General features: G+C 40.4%; 1 protein-coding gene across 2 annotated transcripts in view; it reads right to left on the bottom strand.

The window, feature by feature from the left end:
• The window catches only part of Tbck (TBC1 domain containing kinase), a 149,438-nt gene that overhangs the window by 11,553 nt on the left and 115,937 nt on the right, over positions 1–21,948 (bottom strand). For both annotated transcript variants that reach the window (XM_029474919.1, XM_021157536.2), the window contains exons 24-25: positions 19,961–20,136; positions 6,072–6,231 (exon numbers count right to left, since the gene is read on the bottom strand). In XM_029474919.1, the coding sequence (XP_029330779.1) occupies positions 6,072–6,231; positions 19,961–20,136 (336 nt within the window). The remainder of the gene's footprint in view (positions 1–6,071; positions 6,232–19,960; positions 20,137–21,948) is intronic.

The following is a 21,948-nucleotide window of genomic DNA, read 5'->3' as shown; positions in this document are numbered from 1 at the left end:
AAGTAAATATTTTAAATGAGTTTTAATCCATATATAAAAACAAAGCATGAATATATTAATGAACAGTGTCTCAACATTTGTAAAGATTGTGTAGTGTTTAGATCTGATTATAATATCTAGTTCATTACACATTTATTATCTCTTTATGATAAGAAAATCTTCAAATCGTTTCTTCTAGTGTTTGGACTCTATATGATGCTATCTACATTCACAGCACACTTCACCTTGATGTGTAACTGTCAGTATATTCACTTCAACTTCTGGCAACCACTATTATACATTCTACTTCATACAGTCCAAGGTTTTTAGATTCCAATCTGAGGGAGATCACAATATTTGGCATTCTATGCCTAGCACATTACGCCTAACATAATAAACTCCAGTTTAACCACACTGTCAGCAATGGCAGGATTTCATTGTTCTTGTGGCTAAATCTACTGTAGGTATTTAGCACATATGGTTCACCCATTCATCAGCTGGTGGGCATTGAGGCAGTTTCTACTTCTTGACTATAACGAACAGGGGTGTGTTTCCTTGGCATATTGATTTCATGTTTTTTGATGTGCACATGTGTGAATATGTGTATGGAGGGCAGATTTGACAGAGGGTATCTTCCTCAGACACCTCTGATTTATTTTTTGAGACACGGTCTTTCTCTGAACCTGGAGAACTAATTTAGCTAGAATGTCTGGTAAGCCAGAAGCAGATTCTCCCATCTCTGAATCACCAGTGCTGGGCTTAGAGAACACTACTGTATCCAGCTTTCTTTACATATGATCTGTGGGGAATTGAACTCAGGTCCTCAGGCTTTAGCAGCAATTACCAACTGGAGTATCTCCCCAACCCTGATTTCATTTCTTTGGCTATAATAGATTGCATGCTTGATTTCTACTTCATATTATTTGCTATTGACAAACAGCATTACTACTGATTTTGTGTCTGTAACTGATGATTTCAGTAGTTATGGTACATTCTTTTGTAGGTTGGGTGTTTTCTGTACAAATCACGTCAATGTCAAGCAGTAATAATTTGGCTTCTTTCTTTTGTGATTTTGACACTTCCAGCATAAGGTTGAATAAGTGTGGGCAACGTAGTCTTGTGCCAGGTCTTAGAAAAAGCCCTCAGATGTGCACTGCTCAATATACTGCTAGCTGCCTTCTTAGCTGCCGTCTCTATTATCTTTATACCTAGTTTGCTCAGCACCTCTGTTACACAGAAGATGCTGCCTGCTGTCAAATGCTCCCTGTGCAGCAGCAGTGAGGTGATCATATGGTTCGGCACTTCATTCTGTTGTGTGGTCTTATCATATTTGTTGATTTGCATACACTCAATCATTCTTGCATCAATTCAGTGAAGTACACCTAGTCCTATATGCTTTGGTATATTGTAGTACCACGTTCATTTATTTCAAGAATTTAAAACTTTCTTAACATCATTAATCCATTGGTTATTCAAAAATAAGTTAACTCATAGGCATTTGTGGTTTATAAAACTTTTTTCTAGTATTGATTTTTATTTTTTGAACTGTTAACAAAAATATGTGATATTACAGTTTTTAAATTTTTGTTGAGAATAATTTGTTGCTTATTACATACTCTATGTTGGAGAATGTTCTATGTTGGGTTAAGAGGAATGTATATTGGGCAGCTGTTTGATGAATTGTTCTGCAGAAATCTTAAGTCCACTTGGTCTAGGGTATAATTTAATTCCACTGTTTATTTCTTTACATTGTTTTGTACTCTGGTATTGAGGACCATACATACACACATAAGATTGTCATTCTGTTTTTAGTTGACTCCTTTATCATCCAATGACTGTGCTTGTTTCTTTAGACTGATCTGTGGGGGAATGGTTGCCTTATCAGTCTACGGCCACACCACCCTGAGCACAGTGCATTGTCTGAGCTCTGAAGCTGGGCAGGGCTGGGCTAGTTAGTACCTGTTTTGTTGCTATGCTCCTAAACTCAAACTCCAGATCTTCTACAAAACTCATGTATAAATATAGTGAGCACTATTATTAGGTTCCTCAAGAACTTTACATATCTTGTTAAAAACCTTTACATTAATTCTGAAGTTGAAACTGTTTTATTCATTTTGTAATTGAACAAATGGTGACTTGAAGAGGTAAATACTTATCCAAATTAACACAGCTAGTAAAGTTAGCATAGCATCAAAGCTAGGCTTACAAATTCACATATTTTAAATACTGTCCTATGACAGCTTGGGTTCTAACATGTCCTCAGCATAATCTGAGGTAGAGAGAATTACAGAGCAATGGGGGAGTGTGTATTGGAGAATTATCATTGGCAGTGCTAACCAAGGCTGGCAGAAGAAAATTTACCATTCCTGGAGACAAAGAACCCAGGGGCTCATAAGAGATTCATGGCGAGAAGCCTTCCAGGAGAGAAGGCTTCATGCCCTTTAACCCATAACTTCTCAGAGCTTCTCACTGGATAAACAACTAGGATTTAGAAGCCACAGGCATTTTCTTTTGTGGGCTAGAAAGAAGTGTGAAGACGGGCAGAGAATGGATCTGCAATGGGCAGTAGAGTGAGGAGAAGATATTCAGCGCAAACAGACACGCAGTGGAATTTCAATGCTTCAAAATGACATGCATTTAATTCAGTGGCTATGAGGGAAGCACCTATACTGCTGTGCAGGTCTGGGTAGCAGAGGAAAATACGAAACAGTACCAATAAGTGTCTGAAGTTGTCTTTGACCTTTGCTGGGAAACATCATTAAAGATATATCTTTATCCCAATTTAAAACTATCACAAATGAGCTACTGGTTACTGGACTGAAGCATTGGTAGCTGTGCGTATAATTTGTTTAATCTTTACTGCCTATAAATGATACGGCAAAAGGGATGTAAAAGGAAATTAATAGTACATGACTTCTACTAACCATGATGCTAATTTAGAATAAGATGGTTCATTGGTTACCGATCCTATACCACATGTGAGTACGCATTTTTTCTGTATTTCCTTAATATTTTGAACTTAGATTTATTGGTTTGTACATAACAGATTATTGATGTCTTAACAGAAATAATCTATGTATTGACAGATATGTTTTACCTTATGGCAAAATTAGATAAATGACACAGATTAATATGATCAGGATGTTTGGAAGCAGTTGGCAGTTTAAAGAGTTTTTTTAAACCTATTAGAAACTGTTGAATGGTGGTGACTACTTAATGAAAATGGGACCATAATCTGCTAAAGTGTACTTAAGGTTTTGGTTTGGTGCACTGGGATGAACTGCTGTGCTGTGCATGAAGTCAGAATGAGCTAGTTTTAAAGCCTGGGCACATGGCAGCATTCAGACGCACAAGGCTCTCGAGCTGAGCTAAAGGCAGCACTTCAGAGTGAGAAGACGTATCGTGATTGGTTGGGGCTCTGCGTAGGCGCATTAGGTAAACTGAACCCAAATTTCTCTCAGTTGAAATGGATAGAATAATTCTACCTTGTCTTAGCTACTTTTGCTTTTGCTATGATTTTATCTATCTATCTATCTATCTATCTATCTATCTATTTATTTATTTTTTATTAGATATTTTCTTTATATACATTTCAAATGCTAACCCGAAAGTTCCCTATACCCTCCCTCCGCCCTGCTCCCCTACCCACCTACTCCCGCTTCTTGGCCCTGGCATTCCCCTGTACTGGGGCATATAAAGTTTGCAAGACCAAGGGGCCTCTCTTTCCAGTGATGGTCGAGTAGGCCATCTTCTGCTACATATGCAGCTAGAGACACGAGCTCTGGGGGTACTGGTTAGTTCATATTGTTGTTCCACCTATAGGGTTGCAGATCTCATTAGCTCCTTGGGTACTTTCTCTAGCTCCTCTATTGGGGGCCCTGTGTTCCATCCAATACCTGACTGTGAGCATCCACTTCTGTGCTTTCGCTATGATTAAAAAAACTTGACAAAAGCAACGAAGAAGGGATTTTATTTTACTCACAGTGCAAAGGTATATAGCCTATCATGTCACGGTGGCAGGAGCTGGAAGCAGCTGTTAATACAGGATGCTCAGCTTCTTTTGTCCATTTTCATAATCTAGGTGTGGTACCACGCAGTGGATGGGCCTTGTCCGGTACAGACAAGACAATGCTGAAAAGGCATACACACATTCCACACACACACAGACACACACAGACACACAGACACACAGACACACACACACACACACACACATACGGAAGTCAGAGAACAACCTGTGGCAGTCCTTTGCCCACTATGTAGATCTCAGAGACTAGATTCACCTCGTCAGACTTGGAGGAAGTACCTTTACCCACTGAGCCATCTTTACCACCAAGTTTTGGATAAAGACTATGACCAAAATTCTTCACATTCTCATATTGCCCACATTAAAAAACAAACAAACAAACAAACAAAAGCCCAACAAATTTAAAGTTTGTCCCTTTAACAGAGACATAAAGGAAATTGAATGGGAATACTTTTAACTCCACTCCCAATTTTCCAACAAATGTTGCTCTTCCTTGACTCTTCCTTGGTCTCCTTATTCATTCTGCCCTAGCACCATGGGGTTTGTTTGATTGGTAAATCTGGGACAGCTCAGCCTGTCTTCCCTAGCACCTAGTAACTGCTACTTTCCTGGGGAAGATTCTTTTACACCTTCTGGAGAGGCTTGGATGGGTCAGGCTCTGCACCAGCACAACAGTTATGTTCTCTACTGACTCTGAAGATGTCGTCTGCAACCCTGCCCTGCTTGGCTTTTGTATGCTGTAGTCTCTAATGTCTTTTTTTTTTTTTAAAGTATAGAATAGAGTTTATTCAGGGCATGGGGAGGGGGAATTGAGAGGGTAGTAGAGAAAGGGAGAGAGAGAGAGTGAGAGAGGGAGTGGAGGCGGGAGAGGGAGAGAGAGAGAGAAATGGAGCAAGCAAGCAGAGGCCGGCCATAAGCACATGGAGACAGAGAGAGTAAAGGGAAAAAGAGAATAGTTAGAGCAAGAAACCAAGAGCCATCTCTGATGTCTTGTCTTGTCTTTCCTTCCTTTCTTTTTCTCTTTCTTTTGAGGCAGGGACTCTCTACATAGCCCTGGCACTTGCTGTTTAGACCAGGCTGTCCTTGACCTCAAAGAGATCCACTTGTTTCTGACTCACAAGTGTTTGGATTAAAGGTCTGCCTCACCAATCACAGCAGGCTCCATTCTCATTCTCTCTCTCTCTTCTCATTCATATTCTCTCTCTCTTCCTCCCTCCCTCCCCCCCCCCTCTGATGGTGGCAGTTTTGGTCATCACATGTACTTTTTATTTGCCAGTTTGCTTAGAATTATTCAGCAGTTCCTCTCTCAATATGCTCAACTCTTGTTTCACGGTCTGACGGACACTTGGCCCTTGAGTTTCTGGGTAAAGAAGTCTCCCAAGCCCAACAGGCCCCACCAAGGTGGCTTCAGAGCCTGCGCTCAGCCTTGCTGCTCTCACAGAAGTTCTCTCTGTGCTTCTGAAATGTCAAAAACCAGTTAGGAAAAAAAAAAAACCCGAAAACCTATGCCGTCATATTAATTTATATTTCATATAACATAATACTGTTGGTAATGGAGGCAGCTAATTTTATAAATAAAGGAGGTGTAATTGCTCATAGTTGCAAAGGCAGGGAGCCCAAAGGCCTACAGTCAGTGCCCACTGCGGATGGTAGTACTGTAGAAGTCCCACTGGTGTTCACACTGGGTCCCACAGGCACTTACATAGGCAGACCTCCACTGACCACAGGACTTCCCACTGGGGCTCACTCTTAAGTCCCACCTTTAAGTATTACCCAACTTACAACTAAGGTCTTAACATGCAGACTTTTGACAAACAACATCAGAAGCTACCATTGGGGTTTCCTAAGCTTCCTACTATTCATCCTGATGCTGAAAACTGGAGGCAGGAGTGTGTGTGTGTGTGTGGGGGGGGGGGAAGGCTTCCATAAGAGGCCTGCTCCTCTTGGTAAGAATGCAGACAGATCCATACAGTTAGACTTATCTATGACTAACTCTGAAGAAACACATTTTCGACAACCTAGACAGTAGGCAAGAACAGTTGAGGACATCTCTGGGGACACTTACCTCAGTTGTTTGCTTAGCCACGTGGCCCACAACCACAATGACTTTCCCCTTGAAGTTGTGCAGCATGGTGGTGTAAGGGCTCTGGCTGAGCTCTCCTTCTGCCGTGAATGCTGCGCTGAACGGGATGTTGATGCTGCCTGCAATGTGCCCACGAAGGAAGCTGACAGGGAGCTTAAGGAAAACTGTTTTTCTAAAAATTTCCATGTTCACCTGAGTATTTTATTTGAACAAAGTGAGATTCTCTAAGGAGGAAGAAAATTAAATTTCAAAATAAAGTGGAACAGAGAAAGGAAGAGACGTACTCATCAGTGGAAACTGAAAGCAACCCTGACCCAGTTAAGCCATGGTCCTCAACTGGCTACAGCCTGTGTGCTATCAAGTTCACCAGCACAACCGGGCATAGTTCAAAGTCCACTGTCTCAGGGCAAATTTGATACTGAAAAATATTTGCAAAGTAGATGCTAACTCAGACTCCATTTAGAACTGTTAGAGGTCACCAGCCCCAGCTGGAAACTGTTCTGTTGCAGGTTAATGTGTCCAACAAACTCAGCTGACATATCCATTATTCTGAGTTTATATCCTCCAGAAGGCGCCATATCTTATGCTTCTTATACTTTATAATTCTGATGCTCTAAGTGACTATCACTGTTAGTTTAGGAAATAAAGTCATCCATTAAGCAGGAACTTACACACACATTCACACACACACGCGCGCTTTACTAATTAGAGTATGATCAGATGAATTAATTAAAAATAGAACTTTGGAAATTAAAAGGACATGGTTATACCCAGAAAACTGTAAAAGAGATGTATGAGCTGCTGCTGTGATAGATTACATTGGTTTGAGAGGATGGGGTGGGGGGGTTGCTGAGGGAGTGAAATCCTGAAGAATGGATAAAAGTTAGGACAAAGAAGTGGAAGGAAGTGGAGGAGGGATGGAGAGCTGAGGTGGAGATTTTGTAGTCACAGTGGGGAGGAGGGAGCATATACCCAGCTAAGGCAGGGAAGGACAACACCGTGGAATTTAAGTCTGAGATAAAGGGAGGTGGAGGCTGGACTGTGCCTGTGCTGTTTATGAGAACGATATTTTTTCTGCCAGTAAGGAAAACCCATGTATTCTAAGCAGAAAAGCAGCATACTGGATTTGCATTTGGGTGCTGTTGTGGGGAAAAGCACAAAGGAAACTGTGCACCTAGTTAATGAGAAATTTGGGTTATAGCTCCTTTCTTAATAATCACTGTTGACTACCATGAAAGGCCATCTCTGTATTCAATAGAGCCCCCTCCCCTAAGTGTCACATAAGGGACTAAGATAAGTGATAGTTTAAAAGGCTATGATCCGAGCAAGTACTGTTTCCCCTCTGCATGTCTCAGTGTGGGAGGGAAACATCCATGTTGAAACAGTAGTTATCAATGAGCTCAGGCTGCAGGCTTCCCCGCTCCTCACTCAAGGAGAGAGGACAGATCCTGGCTCCTCCTTTCTAGAAGGTAGCAGGCACAAGAAAACATTTAATACGAATATTAAAAGAAATAATCAAATGCATCCTGAGAAAATGATGAGAGATACAATTCATGTTGGAATCTCAGTGGACTTGCTTAGAGAAGTGTAGAATGGGGAGACTCTTTATAAACACAGGTCGAGGACCCTTAACCTTCAGGTGTGCATCACCACTGCCCGGGTGGTATTAGTCTCTCAAAAACAATTATCCTAGATCTCAATGGTGGTCTTCAGGAACAATGGGCTCTTTAAAAATAAGAACCCTGAAAATACTTAAAAATATTTAAGCGCTTTTGTTTTCAGTAGATACCTTAAAAGTGGTATTTAAAATGCCAACCAGGAGCTCATTTCTTCTCAGCAGGCCTGCAGCAGCTGCCAGTAAGAACTTGTGTTTTTCAGCCAGCGCTTCTGGACTGTAATCCACCTGACTTTTAGCAGGTTTACAGCAGCAAAATCAATGCAGATCTATCCTAGCTAAGCGCAGGGACAGGCATGTCCACACAGCCCACCTGTTCCTTCTTTCCTGTTTGAACAGCCTCAGACATGCCCTTAGGGAAAGGGTGCCCCTTGGCCATGATGTTTGTGTTAGATAATCCTACTACTTTATGCTATAGCTGGCAGAGAAGATGGTGTGGAGGGCAGAGCTAGGTACTTGATGAAAACTTGGATTAATCTTATTTTCTTTCTCAAAAACGAGAAAAGACAATGCTTAGAAGTGTTTAGAACATAAAAATCACATTTGAATGCCTCTATATAGAATAATACAATACCATATAATAAAAAAACTAGAATCATCTACTTTAGAAGAAAAACTGCTCAAAGTTAAATTCTGTGAATATATGGTTTTAAAAGTAATTCATCTGCATATAAATGTTCAACATCATTATCTAAAATCAAAGACACATAGGAATAATTTTTATATGATATTTAGTATATACTTTTCAAGGAGACTTGTCTATATTGCCTTTTAGTCACTAAAATTATGTTATAAACTTGTTATTTCCAGAATTTTCTGTTGTTATGCTTTATGGTTTGATTTTTTAAAATGGGGATTAAATGTCAAAATGCTTGACAAAATATGATGAGTTTTGGAGAAGAGGAAAGTTCTGTCCAAACCCCAAAATACTTCAAGTCTTTCTTCCCATCATGCTTTAGGAGACAAAACACAAAGGAGCAGAGCCTTAGACCACAGTTTCCTCATGTAGTGCAGTCCTGGAAACCATCTAAGGACACCCTTCCCAGAACACTGTCAAGAGGCAGACACTGAGTGAGCACAGATGTTTGGACACACAGGACTGTCGAGCCTCCCCATCTCCCACCCATAACTGCATTACTGGCAAACAGCAGAGGAGAAAGAGCCAGGCCTAGTTACAGTCACTGCAATTACAACAAGCAGTCTCTTTTGTCTTAGTATGTTTGACAAGGAAGAAAACAATTTTGGTTACTTACGTTGGTCCTCGGTAATTATGTTCATTGTTCACAACACAAATCCTTATCTGGGTGGCAGTAAGATGTATTGGAACTTCTGGACACCGTAGAGGTGATCACATACTGTAACAGGATGTAGCTGAATGTGTTTTGTAAAAACTGTAGATTCAAAATCACAAATACTGAGTATCTTAGTTTTTTGTTTGGTTGTTTGTTTTGTTGTTGTTGTTGCTGTGGCAAAATATACTGGGGAAAAAGCAGCACAAGAAAGAATGGGCTTGTTTACCTCCTAGTTCAATCTACCATGACAGAAAATCAAGGCAGCAAGACGTTGAAGCAGCAGGTCATACTGCACCAAGATCAGGAAACAGTCATGTGAACGCCCATGCTCAGTGCTCAGATAACGTCTTCTTTTTCATGTAGCCCAGGACCCAAGCCCGAGAAATGGTACCACCCACTTTTAGCCTCGTTCCCTCTCAATGTGATGTCATACAGGCATGCCTAGAAACGAATCTCTTACAGATCTGTCTGGAGCTTCGTTTCCTAGCTGATTCTGGATAAGCTGACAACAATATCATACTGAACACATTTTGTATTGTGAAGATACAAATACAAGAATATACTTAAGTGTATATGTACACATACACACACATAAATATATGTACACACATATATGTAAGCTTTTTTGTTTGTTTGTTTTGTTGTTGTCAAGTGTGCTGAGATAAACTCTCTAATGCTTTAAGCACTCTGGATTTTCTGCTGTGAAAGATGAGTTTGTATGGGATTCTCTAGCACTGTGGTCTTGGAGCTGAACATACATACTTCTGTATGTAGTTAGGAAAATAATGAGATGCACTGCTTTCCTAATATAGGCAAATACCTATATTTTCTGCATTTAACTATTAAGGTTAAGAATGCCACTGCATGTCAGCTAACTCACAAATATGGGGTAAGTGATTTTCACATTCAGAGATGTGTTATAGTGAGTGTACCACCCCACAGGCAGCTGTCTTCCCTTTAAGTTGCTTCTTGTCAGGTATTGGGTCACAGCAAGGATGAGGGTAGCTAACATTGCCTATACAACAATATACAAAAGTAGTTAAAAAGGATAGAAAAAAAATGAGTCCCGTGTATTATGCGATTATATCATATAGGTAAATATGTGAGTGCTCATAGTAACAGTGTTTTATTAGGCACTGCACTCAGGGGTACTAAGCCTCTCCATCAGACCATACCAACTTCACCGCTTATAAAATCATAGATATCTCTGTGCTGGCCTGTTTTCTGTGCTAACTAGTTTAGAATTATTTATTTTTAAAATGTATATAAGTACACTGTAGTTGTCTTCAGACACACAAGAAGAGGGCATCAGATCCTGTTATAGATGACTGTAGGTACTGTGTGGTTGATGGGAATTGAACTCAGGACCTCTGGAAGAGCAATCAGTGCTCTTAACCACTGAGCCATCATCTCCCCAGCCCATGCTAACCAATTTAAATAATGTAAAAAATGAGCTCCTTAAGCTCATTTGAAGGCTGTACCTATCTATACCAATAGCCAAAATTGAAAACATAGCTAAGCTGTGGTTTCTCCATCTATAACTGAGTAGTATTAACTGAAATGAAAAATGCTGTTATCACTTTTTTTTAGAACTCTCTTATTACATGAACTGGGATCATGAGTGCCCTGTAATCCAAAGTTAACATCTCACTTTTAGCACCTCCTTAGTGGCCTCCACTGACGCAGTGTCCATTTCAGTGATTCTCATCCTCCTATCTCTCCTGTAACAATCCGCCAAGACACCAGTTACCTTGAGCTCATAGTATTGCTGAGGAAGCTTTCTAAACGTTTCCATTTTTTCCCACCAAGAAATCCAGTCTATTCACATTCTTCCAAGTTAAAAATCTAAACAAGTAACAAAGTGGCCAGGTGACCATATTCCTGCTGAGGAATCTGCCATGGTCCAGAGTGCTCAGTATAGCCTCATGACCCAGGACCTAATAACCTCCATTCCAGGTGGAATCATTCAGCTGCCTCTGCTCGGGTCCCTGTAACTGTTCTCTGCCTAAACACTTCCTTTCCGTAGACAGGGCCTCGGCACCTGCGAGCTCCTTGTGCCTGCTTCCCGAGTACTAAGGTTACAAGTCAGGAGCTACCTGTTACTTGTACTTCAGTGCTCATTCACTTCCTCTGGGAAGCTATTTCCCACAGTAGACATCTGTGTATGGCTCATGACAGCAATGTGACCTTGTACTAAACATACTGAGCATGATTTCCATCAAAACTCTAAACAGCTTAGAGGAAGGACACATACTTCTTTCTTGTGTTTAATACAGCATGCATGCATAGTAAAGTATACTATTTACTAAGGAACTTAATCTCAGAACTGCGCCAAGCCTAGAGTAACCAGTGTCAGCGTACATATGTAAGGGCCTCTGGCCGCTCCAGCCAGGGACCCAGCTATAGCAGTGCTCACAAGCACCAATGCATTGAGCACCCTTTCCTCAGGGCACATTTGTAGAAAAGAAGAGCGAAGCTCACGTCTCTAGATGTTCTCCAGCATGGGTATTTACCTAGGGTGACAGCAAAGCTGTTTTATTAAGAAAAAGCTCGTGACCTCACTCTATGCCAGCAAGTAAAAAGTCATGTTTATACATTGTGAATCAGAGGAACCCCCATCCTTCCAGCTTTACCTGTACCATTAACCCCCATCTAGCCTCCGCCCACCACTACCAACATTATCACCATCATCACCATTATTATCATCATCATCAGCAGCAGTACCACCACCACCAACCATTTTCTTTCTTTCTTTCTTTCTTTCTTTCTTTCTTTCTTTCTTTCTTTCTTTCTTTCTTTCTCTTTCTTTCTTTCTTTCTTTCTTTCTTTCTTTCTTTCTTTCTTTCTTTCTTTCTTTCTTTCTTTCTTCCTTCCTTCCTTCCTTCCTTCCTTCCTTCCTTTCTTTCTTTCTTTCTTTCTTTCTTTCTTTCTTTCTTTCTTTCTTTCTTTCTTTTGGCATACTGGGGAGGGAGCACTAGGCCTTTCTCTACAGCCCTCTGGTAGCTTTCCTCAAAATATAAAACTGAATCTTCTATTCCTCTAACTGAAATTCTCCCAGGAAGTCAACTCTAATCTCATTTCTAACCTTCATGTAGTTCAATGATGACCCTCTCATTTTATTGTAATCTCTTCAATGTGTCCTTAACCTCTCTGGATCTGATCCTCTATGGAGTGTATTCTCATTCTCAAATGCTCGCATATATATTTGCACTGCTTACCAAATCTACTTGTGATGTAAGTAGCCACCATCTGAGACAGACGTATTGGGTGTGACTCACATCACAGTGAGATGTGATAATTTATTTAAAAGTCTGTTCTAGCTACGTGACTATATAGCTCTGGTTTAACTTTGTATCCCTGTTGCCTAGCAAATGTCTTTAAACAGGACCAACTGGTTTGGATCTAGGACTAAATCAGCAAATGGTATCAACTGCTAATGTAACGCTAACAACTATTAATCCAACTAGTAGAGCTATTCCTCTGCAGTAACTACTGTACACCCACATCACAGAAGATCCATTCAGATATGAGACTCCAAATGAAGGAATGCTTAGTTTAGACAGACCGGATACAAACTTACATGGGACGAACACAATATTGCAGAGCCTGCTTATGAGCCAGCTTCCTCTGACCACAGGTATCCTCTCTGCAGCACTTTGATCATAACGTCAGAAACACATTCTAAGACCATAGTAGAAGGAACGGTATTAGCATCCACTAAGAATAAGGATGGGGTAGTAACGCAGACTGTGGGGTTGATTTTAAAGGAAGTGTAAGCCTGCACCTGGATTGCCTATTTTCCCTTTCCTCCCTTTTTTTGTCCATCTTTCCCTCCCTCCTTCCTTCCCCTTTTTTCTTCCCAAGAGCATTAGAAATAAAGTTGTAAAACTCACTCTTTATGTGAAGCAAATGAGATTAACACTCCTTCAAAGTCTTCCTGTTTACAGATAACATCAGTTGGACCCACATTTGCATGACTAAGGCCACCTTTAATGCAAACTTCAGGAAATTTGAAACTCCAAATATTTATAGCTACCAAACAACAGTTGGGCTGGGTATTACCTTTGAAGCCATTAACATTACTCATAAAGTTTATGGCACTACACAGAAATATTTTCTATTGCCTTTCTCCACAATTTCCATGCTACACTAAAGAAAGCTTTACCTAGAAGAATTTCAAGCTTCTAATAGAAAGAGAAGTAAAATATGATTTCAGCAAAAGCGTTGCTGTTTCCTTCTCTGTTGCCTCTGTGAGGGCTTTAGGAGGTATTTCTAGTCTGGGTGGAGTTTTACTGCCCAGTGCATGCAGTCTGGCTGCAGCCTTCAGCTTTCTTGGTCTGCAGTCTACTGTTTGGCTTTGCTGTCCCCAGACACAGTCAGAGGGCACTTCATGCTGGTTTTATAATGCACTTCTCTTTACCAGTAACCAAAATGGACAATAACTAAATGACTGCAGCATCTATAGAATCCCAGGCAGCTGCCCTAAGCAGTCTGCAAAGGCATTTCCTTAAATTGGCACAAAGTTCCTTCAACAGAGGAATGGATATAGAAAATGTGGTACATTTACAAAATGGAGTACTACTCAGCTATTAAAAATGATGAGTTCGTGAAATTCTTAGGCAAATGAATAGAACTAGAAAATATCATCCTGACTGAGATAACCCAATTGCAAAAGAACACACATGGTATGCACTCACTGGTAAGTGGATATTAGCCCCAAAGCTCCAAATAATCAGGATAGAATTCACAGACCACAGGAATATGAAGGAAAGCCAAAGTGTGGGTGCTTTGGTACTTCTTAGAAGGAGAAAAAAATACTCACAGGAGCAATTTGGAGATAAAGTGTAGAGCTAAAGGAAAGGCCACCCAAAGACTGTCTCACCTGGGGATTTATCCCACATACAGTTACCAAACCCAGACACTATTGTGGATGCCAAGAAGTGCATGCTGAAAGGAGCCTGATATGGCTGTCTCCTGCCAGAGCCTTACAAATACAGAGGTGGATGTTAGCAGCCAACCATCGTACTGAGCGTGGGTTCCCTAATAGAGGAGTTACAAAAGGGACTGAAGGAGTTGAATGGGTTTGTAAAGCTGCAGTAAGAGGAACAACAATATCAATCAACCAGACCCCCCAAAGCTCCCAGGGACTAAGCCATCAACAAAGGAGTACACATGGCTCCAGCTGAATACACTGCAGAGGATGGCCTTGTCATGCACCAGTGGGAGAGGAGGTCCTTGGTCCTATGAAGGCCTGACAGATGCCCCAGTGTAGGGGAATGGGGGTGGGAGGTGGGAGTGGGTGGGTGGGTGGAGGAACACCCTCATAGAAGCAGGCGTGTTTCTGGGAGGGGGGGAAACTGGGAAAGGGGATAACATTGGAAATATAAATAAAGAAAATATGCAATTAAAAAAAAAGAAAATAAACAAAAAAGATTAAGAGTTCCACCTTCTTTTCACAATTTTCAATTATTTTACATAGGTTAGAAAAATGAGATTAAAATGTAATTTTAGAAATTCATTATCCCTAAAACACAAATGAAGAAAGATTTTACCCAAGGAGACTTATGTTAGCCTTTCATTTTACTGGCTTTATAAAACAAAGCAGACAGCAGACCTGGTGGGTCCCAGCACTGGGGAGGGAGAGGCAGTTTTAGTTCTGGTCCCGTGTGCCCCTCTACAGCAAGTTAGAGACTAGCGTGCGCTCAGGAGACCTTGCTTCCAAACCAGAACAGAAGCATAAGGCGGAACAAGATGTGGAGATGCATCAATACTTCAAAAATACTTTTCTTTAGAGAAGGAACTCACAGAATGTTCCTTTTTCCCTGTTTTGTGGTAAGGAAGAGATGAAATTATTTTAAAAGTATCTTGGTAGAGTAATACTAGACCTATATTCACTGTAAAGTTTTACCTCCATATGAACCGAGTTATCCATCATACAGTAATACTTCATAGGTCCTATAAGGATTTCAATAGCTTTACATTTTGTTTATTATTTAAGATTTATTTATTTTATGTGTTTGCTTTCATTTTATTTATATACTGCATAAGTGCCTGGTACCAAGGAGGTCAGACATGTTATCAGATCCTAGCCCATTGCTGTAAGTTTGAAGCCATCACTGCTGGGTTGCTGAAATGGCTTAGTGAGTAAGTCATGCTTGCTGCCAAGCAGATGACCCAAGTTTTATTCCCAGGACCCACATGGTGGAAGAGGAAAGCCAGCTTTACAAGTTGTCCTCTGATCTCCCATGCACACTGTGGCATGTGCCCTTCCCCAATAAATACATATAATAGAGATTTAAAACAAAAGAACTACTATTTTAGTAGCTTTAAGAAATATTCAATGTCTGATTGGATTAAATCTTACCAATTAAGTCATAAAAAGAAAGGACTTTTCCAATACTCCTTTTCCTTCAAAGTACATTATTACATTTCAATAGTTATTAAATAGTTAAAAATATTAAAATAGTTTTTCTTAATTTTGGTGGCAGTACTTATTAAACAGTTCTGCAGGCAGAGATTTTCTGCTGCTGACCAGGTCGTGCGTACATATGGGTACTGAGGGTAGCAGTAGAATGTGAAGGACTGTGGATAGCTTCTCAATGAATACATACGCTGAGAATCAAAACACATGACATTTGGTCATTGATTTGTGTTAACTGGCTCAGCTCAGTTTTGTATGTTTAACAGCCTATGCAGGGTCTAATAGGAACCTGGCAAACACAACAAAGCTTAGCAGCTTGAGGTCAGCTTTACCAGCTGCCAATTAGATGGACATTACATGGTTCTTTAGCCTCTTGAAGCTTCGTTTTTTTCACCAACCAAAGTTGCTGAAGACTCAACGTCTTAGGACTACTAGCACTACACTTGGGGTGGTGCAACCTGTAAACAGCAGCTATTATTAAAACTTAGCTCACTGAAATGTACTTGTTCTTGGCATCCCTTATTCTAAAGCAAGACATGCATTTAAGTCCTCAAGTCAACTGAGTCCAACGATGGACTCAGGAATTGGTATTACCTGGGAAAGTGAGGGCATGTTAATAAATCCTAAACCACATTGTAGATTTCTAACTTACTTACTTCTGACAGTGTTAGTACCTCTTTATTTCCTGACTCCATCTCTTATTTTGCTGGTCTCCTTGATGGTTCAAACTGCCAAGCATGCTAATATGCTAAGGTCTTTGGCCTTGCTCTTTCTTCTGCTTAGAATGTTCCCTCTAGGCCGGGTCTGGTGGAGTACCCCTTTAATTGCAGCCCCTGGGAAGCAGAGGCAGGAGGATCACTAACAGGCCCTATTTACTTACAACAGCTCTAATTGCTATGTAAAAACAACTTTCTATCTTTCCAATTAAATTGCAATTGCTATAAGTGCAAAGAATTTGTCATTTTATTTAAAAAAAATAGCTCTCTTATATCTGGTATACTGATTGGCACACAAAGACAATAAAATAATTGCTGAATGAAAGACTGTTACATGAGGAAATGTGTTTAGTTTAAAATCCTTATTGTCGTGCCTTCTTCTGAGTACAGGCTTGCTTGAGGGCTTAAATGGAAAGAGCATGAGATCAACTGTAGAATGTACAGGGCTCACACACTGCCAACTGTCTCTTAAATGTTTTTACTTTGGAGGGTGGGGAGGCAGTGGGGCTGTGGACAGCTATCTTGCTCTCTTCTCCTTCTATAAATATGTTCTGGCCATTTTCTAAAGCCTGGGGCTGGGCTACACACATTATAAGGATACTAGTCTGTCTTGTCTTATCCTGAGACAATGTGGGTAATGCTCTTTGCTTGTTTCTATCTTTTCTCTTACTGTCTTTCCTATTCCTTTGTTTTCAGTATAAAATATTTTGATGTTTTACATTCCTATCAAACAACTGTATTATATCTTTTTAAAAGTTATGTAGAGCACCTTAGAGAATTACAGTTTCCGAGTTGATATTAATGATGACAACTAAAAATTTACATTCTAACATGGTTCTAAGCACTAAATTTGTGCATCTTTAATTACTGTACAGACTCCCCCTTGCCTTTACTTACTTGTAAGTAGGATTCAATTTGAAGAGTTAGGAGAAAATATTAGTTGTTTTATAATGAGATGAAGTAGTCCACAATGTGGATTATTTTTAAAAGGCAGTTTTCTAGCTTGAAAGGCACTAGGCAGCTTCAACACCTCAACCACAGGGTATTTTAGGACACCATGCACTCCCCATGGTATTCATGACACTTACTGATACCCAGTGATTCTGGGAACAGAGTTGAACTTGTATTTCTTTCACAGCACTATGAAATAAAGGTGTCAACATTTGGTATTTGGAGGTAGAAATGAAGTATGTAATACAATAAGAGGGCACAGAAAAGAAATTTTGTGATGATAAATGAACTACCTTTAAAATGTCTTAGAGACAGACATGGTGGTGTATGCCCTATCAAGTACAAGTATCCTGTACTTGAGGGGCTCAGAAGGAAGAAGACCATGAGTTCTGTGTCAGCCTTGGCTACCTAACAGCCCTGTTCCATAAAAACAAAGCAAAATTTTTGTTTTAAAGCAATCTTTCAAAAAGGAATTTAAAATAATTCACAAGGGGGAAAAAGATGGCCTCGCAGTTAAGAGCCTACACTGTTCCCACAGAAGGACTGGGTGTGGTTTGCAGCATCACACTGGGCTGCTCATAACTGCGTTCAACTCCAGCTCTAGGAGACCCAATGTCTCTGACATCTGTGGGTAATTGCATTCACACACAGTTACCCTGGCCTACCAAATATACATAATTCAAATAGTAATAATAATAATAGTAGTAGTCGTAGTAAATATGATGATGATGATAATAATAATAGATCTTAAACACTGAGAAGTGCCACCAAAACTGGCAAGATTAAGTATATTATAAAAGAGAGTAATTCACAAGGTGAGTCCTTTGGGATGGTTGAGAAAGACAGGTGATCGCATATTCCTGTCCTCATTGCCTTGAGCCAACCCTACTCTCAAGTGGCATAGAGCACTACTAACTCTTTTCCTTTAGTGTTCAATTATAGATAGTGAACATTTCAAGTCAGGTCGCTAAGTCTCTCTCTCTCTCTCTCTCTCTCTCTCTCTCTCTCTCTCTCTCTCTCTCTCAGTGTGTGTGTGTCTCTCTCTCTCTCTCTCAGTGTGTATGTGTCTGTCTCTCTCTCTAGTGTGTGTGTGTGTCTCTTTCTCTGTGTGTGTGTGTGTGTGTGCGCGCGTGCACGCGTGTGCACGTGTGTGCATGCACGTCTGTAGAGGTCAGAGGTTGATGTTGGGTATCGTCTATCATTCTCTACCTTGTTGTTGGGAAAGGGTCTTTGGTGACTGGCTCACTGATTTGGTTGGATGGCCTGACCAGGAAGCTTCAGGGACCTTCCGGTCTCTGCAACCTACAGTGCTGAGATTGTAGACATGGGCACATGCCACAGCTCTCAGCTTTTTATCTGACTTCTGTGGATCCAAACTCAGATCCCCAGGCACTGGACTAAGCCACATTCCCAGCCTTTTTCTGATGGCTTAAGAGACAATGATTTTAATTAAAGGCTCAAGCAAAATATAAAATAAGATGTTAAAAAGAGTAAAGTGATTTCAAATTCTTGAAGCACCAGATCAGAACTTCTGGCTAGTCAACTGGAATTCCTCCTCTGAGAATCCACATGCCCACTCCCTAAGGAGCTTTCTGTAACTCAGAGCCTTAAACCCAGGCACACCACGTCTTTCCTTTCTCTAAACTCAGGGTCCTGTAGTCCTACAGAGATAATAAAAGGAACATTTTGAGAAAATATTGGGTTCTGAGCTGAGTGGTGATGTATATATTCCCTCCCAGCATTCAAAAGGCAGAAGCAGGCAGGTATCTGTGAGTCAAGGCTAGCCTGATCTACAGAGTGCACTTCAGGCTGCTCAGGGCTATATAGTGAGAGTCTGTTTCAAAAAAACAAAATGAAGCAACACTACAAATATAAAATTCGAGCTATATTTGAAACTGTGGGCTTTAGAATTGTACTGTAAGTAACCTAAAATTTTTCACACTGCTTTTGCAATTCTGGGAAAGCATGGTTTGAATTTCATTAAAAAAACAAAAAAACAAAAAAAACAAAAAAAACCCCCCCAAAACACTAAAATATTCACATGAAATGCAGATTTTGGCATGTAAGATTCCAGCAGTTGGCTACCCCTAATTTATTGTTGTTATACTTAGAACAAGATATAAATGTGAAAATTTAAAGTTATTAAAGTCTTCATTTATATTTCATATACTTTAAAAAAAAAAAGTTCTGGTTAGGAATTGCTCTGTTAAGAAAAAGTATAGGGCTGGAGAGATGGCTCCAAAGTTAAGAGCACTGGGTACTCTTTCAGGAGACTAGATTCAGTTCCCTGTACCTTACCTGGTAGGTCACAAGTGTCCATAACTCCAGTTCCACTTATAGACTTTTGGGTATATGCTCATACACACAAAATGAAACTAAGTAAATATTTAAAAAGGTATGAGGGTTACAGACAGAGCTCAGTGGTAGAGAGCTTTGTAGCACAGTCAGTCCGAGCTCTGGCTTTGGTCTGCAACATATGCACATGCACACACACACACACACACACACAGACACACAAACACACACACACAACACAACACACACACACACACAACACACACACACACACACACATATGCATGCACATGCACAACCCTGCCCCCGCAATGTCTGGGTAGAGTTTGGAAAACATTTTTATAACTTTGATTTGGTTCTTAATGTGCAAGGCCATTTTGCATGCAGTTTCAGGGTTAATTCGCTATTCAAGTTCAAAGGCATCCCAGAAATGTTCTTTGCTTTCACCACACACTCTGTATAAGGAAAGGAAGACCCAGGAGTAGGGCCCTGCCACCCTTTCAAACCACAGTCAAGGATACTCCTCAGTGTTTCGGATGTCCACCACCAGGAGCTTTGGTTTACTGGACTTGGTTTTCTTGGTGGGGGTTTTGAAGTGGCCTGTCACTGTGAGCTCACACAGATCGATCAGGTCCTCTGCTGAGATCCGGGGTGATACTTCTGATTTCAGGTCACTTAAAGGGATGGATTCTCTCGACTGAAAAAGAAAAAGGTACAAGGAAAAAATATTGAAAATTTTATAGAGATAAACTACAGGCAGTTTATATCTTCAGTATAGTCCAAGGAGAAGATGACTCTAGCTTAATTTGGGAAATTATTGTATAGCTGTACTCCTTACTCAACAGATCCCAGACCATCAAACTAGGTCTCATCTTTTTACCTGTTATATGGTGTGTGGCTAATTGAGACCAAGGATATTAGCAGTCATTCTCAGTGTTATTTAGAAGTGAGAAGTATCCCCCCACCCCCCATAGCTCCACAGTAAGCAATGCGATAAATTCAACCCAGCAAAAGCTAACTGAACAGTACTATCAATTTTGAAACCTTCTGTTATGTAACTTGAGAATTTAAGAGCTTTCAGAGGTTGGAAATGTAGCTCAGTAGAAGTGTCTGCCCTGTACGCATGAGGCCCTAGTCCCAATACAACAACAAACAAACAAAGAAACCCACAAAGAGCTCTTAACATTTCCTTGATTGACAGTAAGGCAATCAAGGAGAAAGTATTTATATGCTTAGTCACTATCAAAATTGAGCCTAACTGTTCTCTCATTTTTCTGAGTTTCATTCTGTAATTCTACTCTGGAGGTGCAGCTTAGTATTTCTAGGAAAAGAAATAAACCATAAAAATCATTCACCGGACAAATTTATTCTGAAAACAAAACCAAAAATGTGTTCAACTGGAATCTGATGTCAGCTTTCATCTCTGGGGTTTCTCTGACTGTGTCCTAAAATCTTTAGTGGTAAAACACTTATCCATTTACCTTGTTAACATTTGAACAGAAATGGACATGACTAAGTTTTATGAGTTTAATTTTTAATATTAAGAATTAGCGTGGTGGCGCACGCCTTTAATCCCAGCACTCGGGAGACAGAGGCAGGCGGATTTCTGAGTTCGAGGCCAGCCTGGTCTACAAAGTGAGTTCCAGGACAGCCAGAGCTATACAGAGAAACCCTGTCTCGAAAAACCAAAAAAAAAAAAAAAAAAAAAAAAAAAAAAAAAAAAAAAAAAAAAAAAAAAAGAATTAAAGCTACTTAAATATTTTGAAATTAAAAGATTGAAAAGCTTTAAAATCAGAGTCTGCCTATGCTTTTTTGTTAGACTGCAATCTTGCAGGTGTTTCCCACTGTCTGCATATGAAGCTCTGCATATCTTTGGAGATGAAATGAAGAGCTTTGATTGGCCTAGTTCTGCCCGCAGTCACTTGGTGATGAATGTGGCATTTTGAACCGAAGTGTCATCTGAGTGAAGGACATTCCCTGGCTGGTAAGAAAGAGTACTTTATAGGAGTGTTCTCTCTGAAGAGAGAGTTCCCTGAGCTCTGTTCTATCCAAATGTGTACTGGAGGAGTTTTTAGGGAAGAACATTGCTGCACAGGTTTTTAAAAAACTCCTTTTATTGATTCTTGTGAATTTCACATTATGGACCCCAATCCCACTCATCTCCCTGTTTCCCCATATCCACCCTTTCCTCTTGCAACCTCCCCCCAAAACAAAACAAACAACAAAGCAAACACCCCAAACTCTGACTGTGAAAGCTATGCATCTCACCATACACCCTTTTCCTGAACAGCTCTACTTGCAAATGCTCATTGCAATGAGTCACTGTCTGCTTCAAAGCCTCTGGTGTCTGTGACACTATCCATCCATACTGGATCCTCAGTACAAGGCCTCTGGTGTCTGTGACACCATCCATCCATACTGGATCCTCAGTACAAGGCCTCTGGTCTCTGTGACACTATCCATTCATACTGGATCCTCAGTACAAGGCCTCTGGTCTCTGTGACACTAT

Source organism: Mus caroli, chromosome 3 (genome assembly GCF_900094665.2).
Source record: "Mus caroli chromosome 3, CAROLI_EIJ_v1.1, whole genome shotgun sequence".
Taxonomy (NCBI): Eukaryota; Metazoa; Chordata; class Mammalia; order Rodentia; family Muridae; genus Mus; species Mus caroli.
Note: the sequence above shows the minus strand (reverse complement) of the source record. Positions and strands in the feature narration are given on the sequence as shown.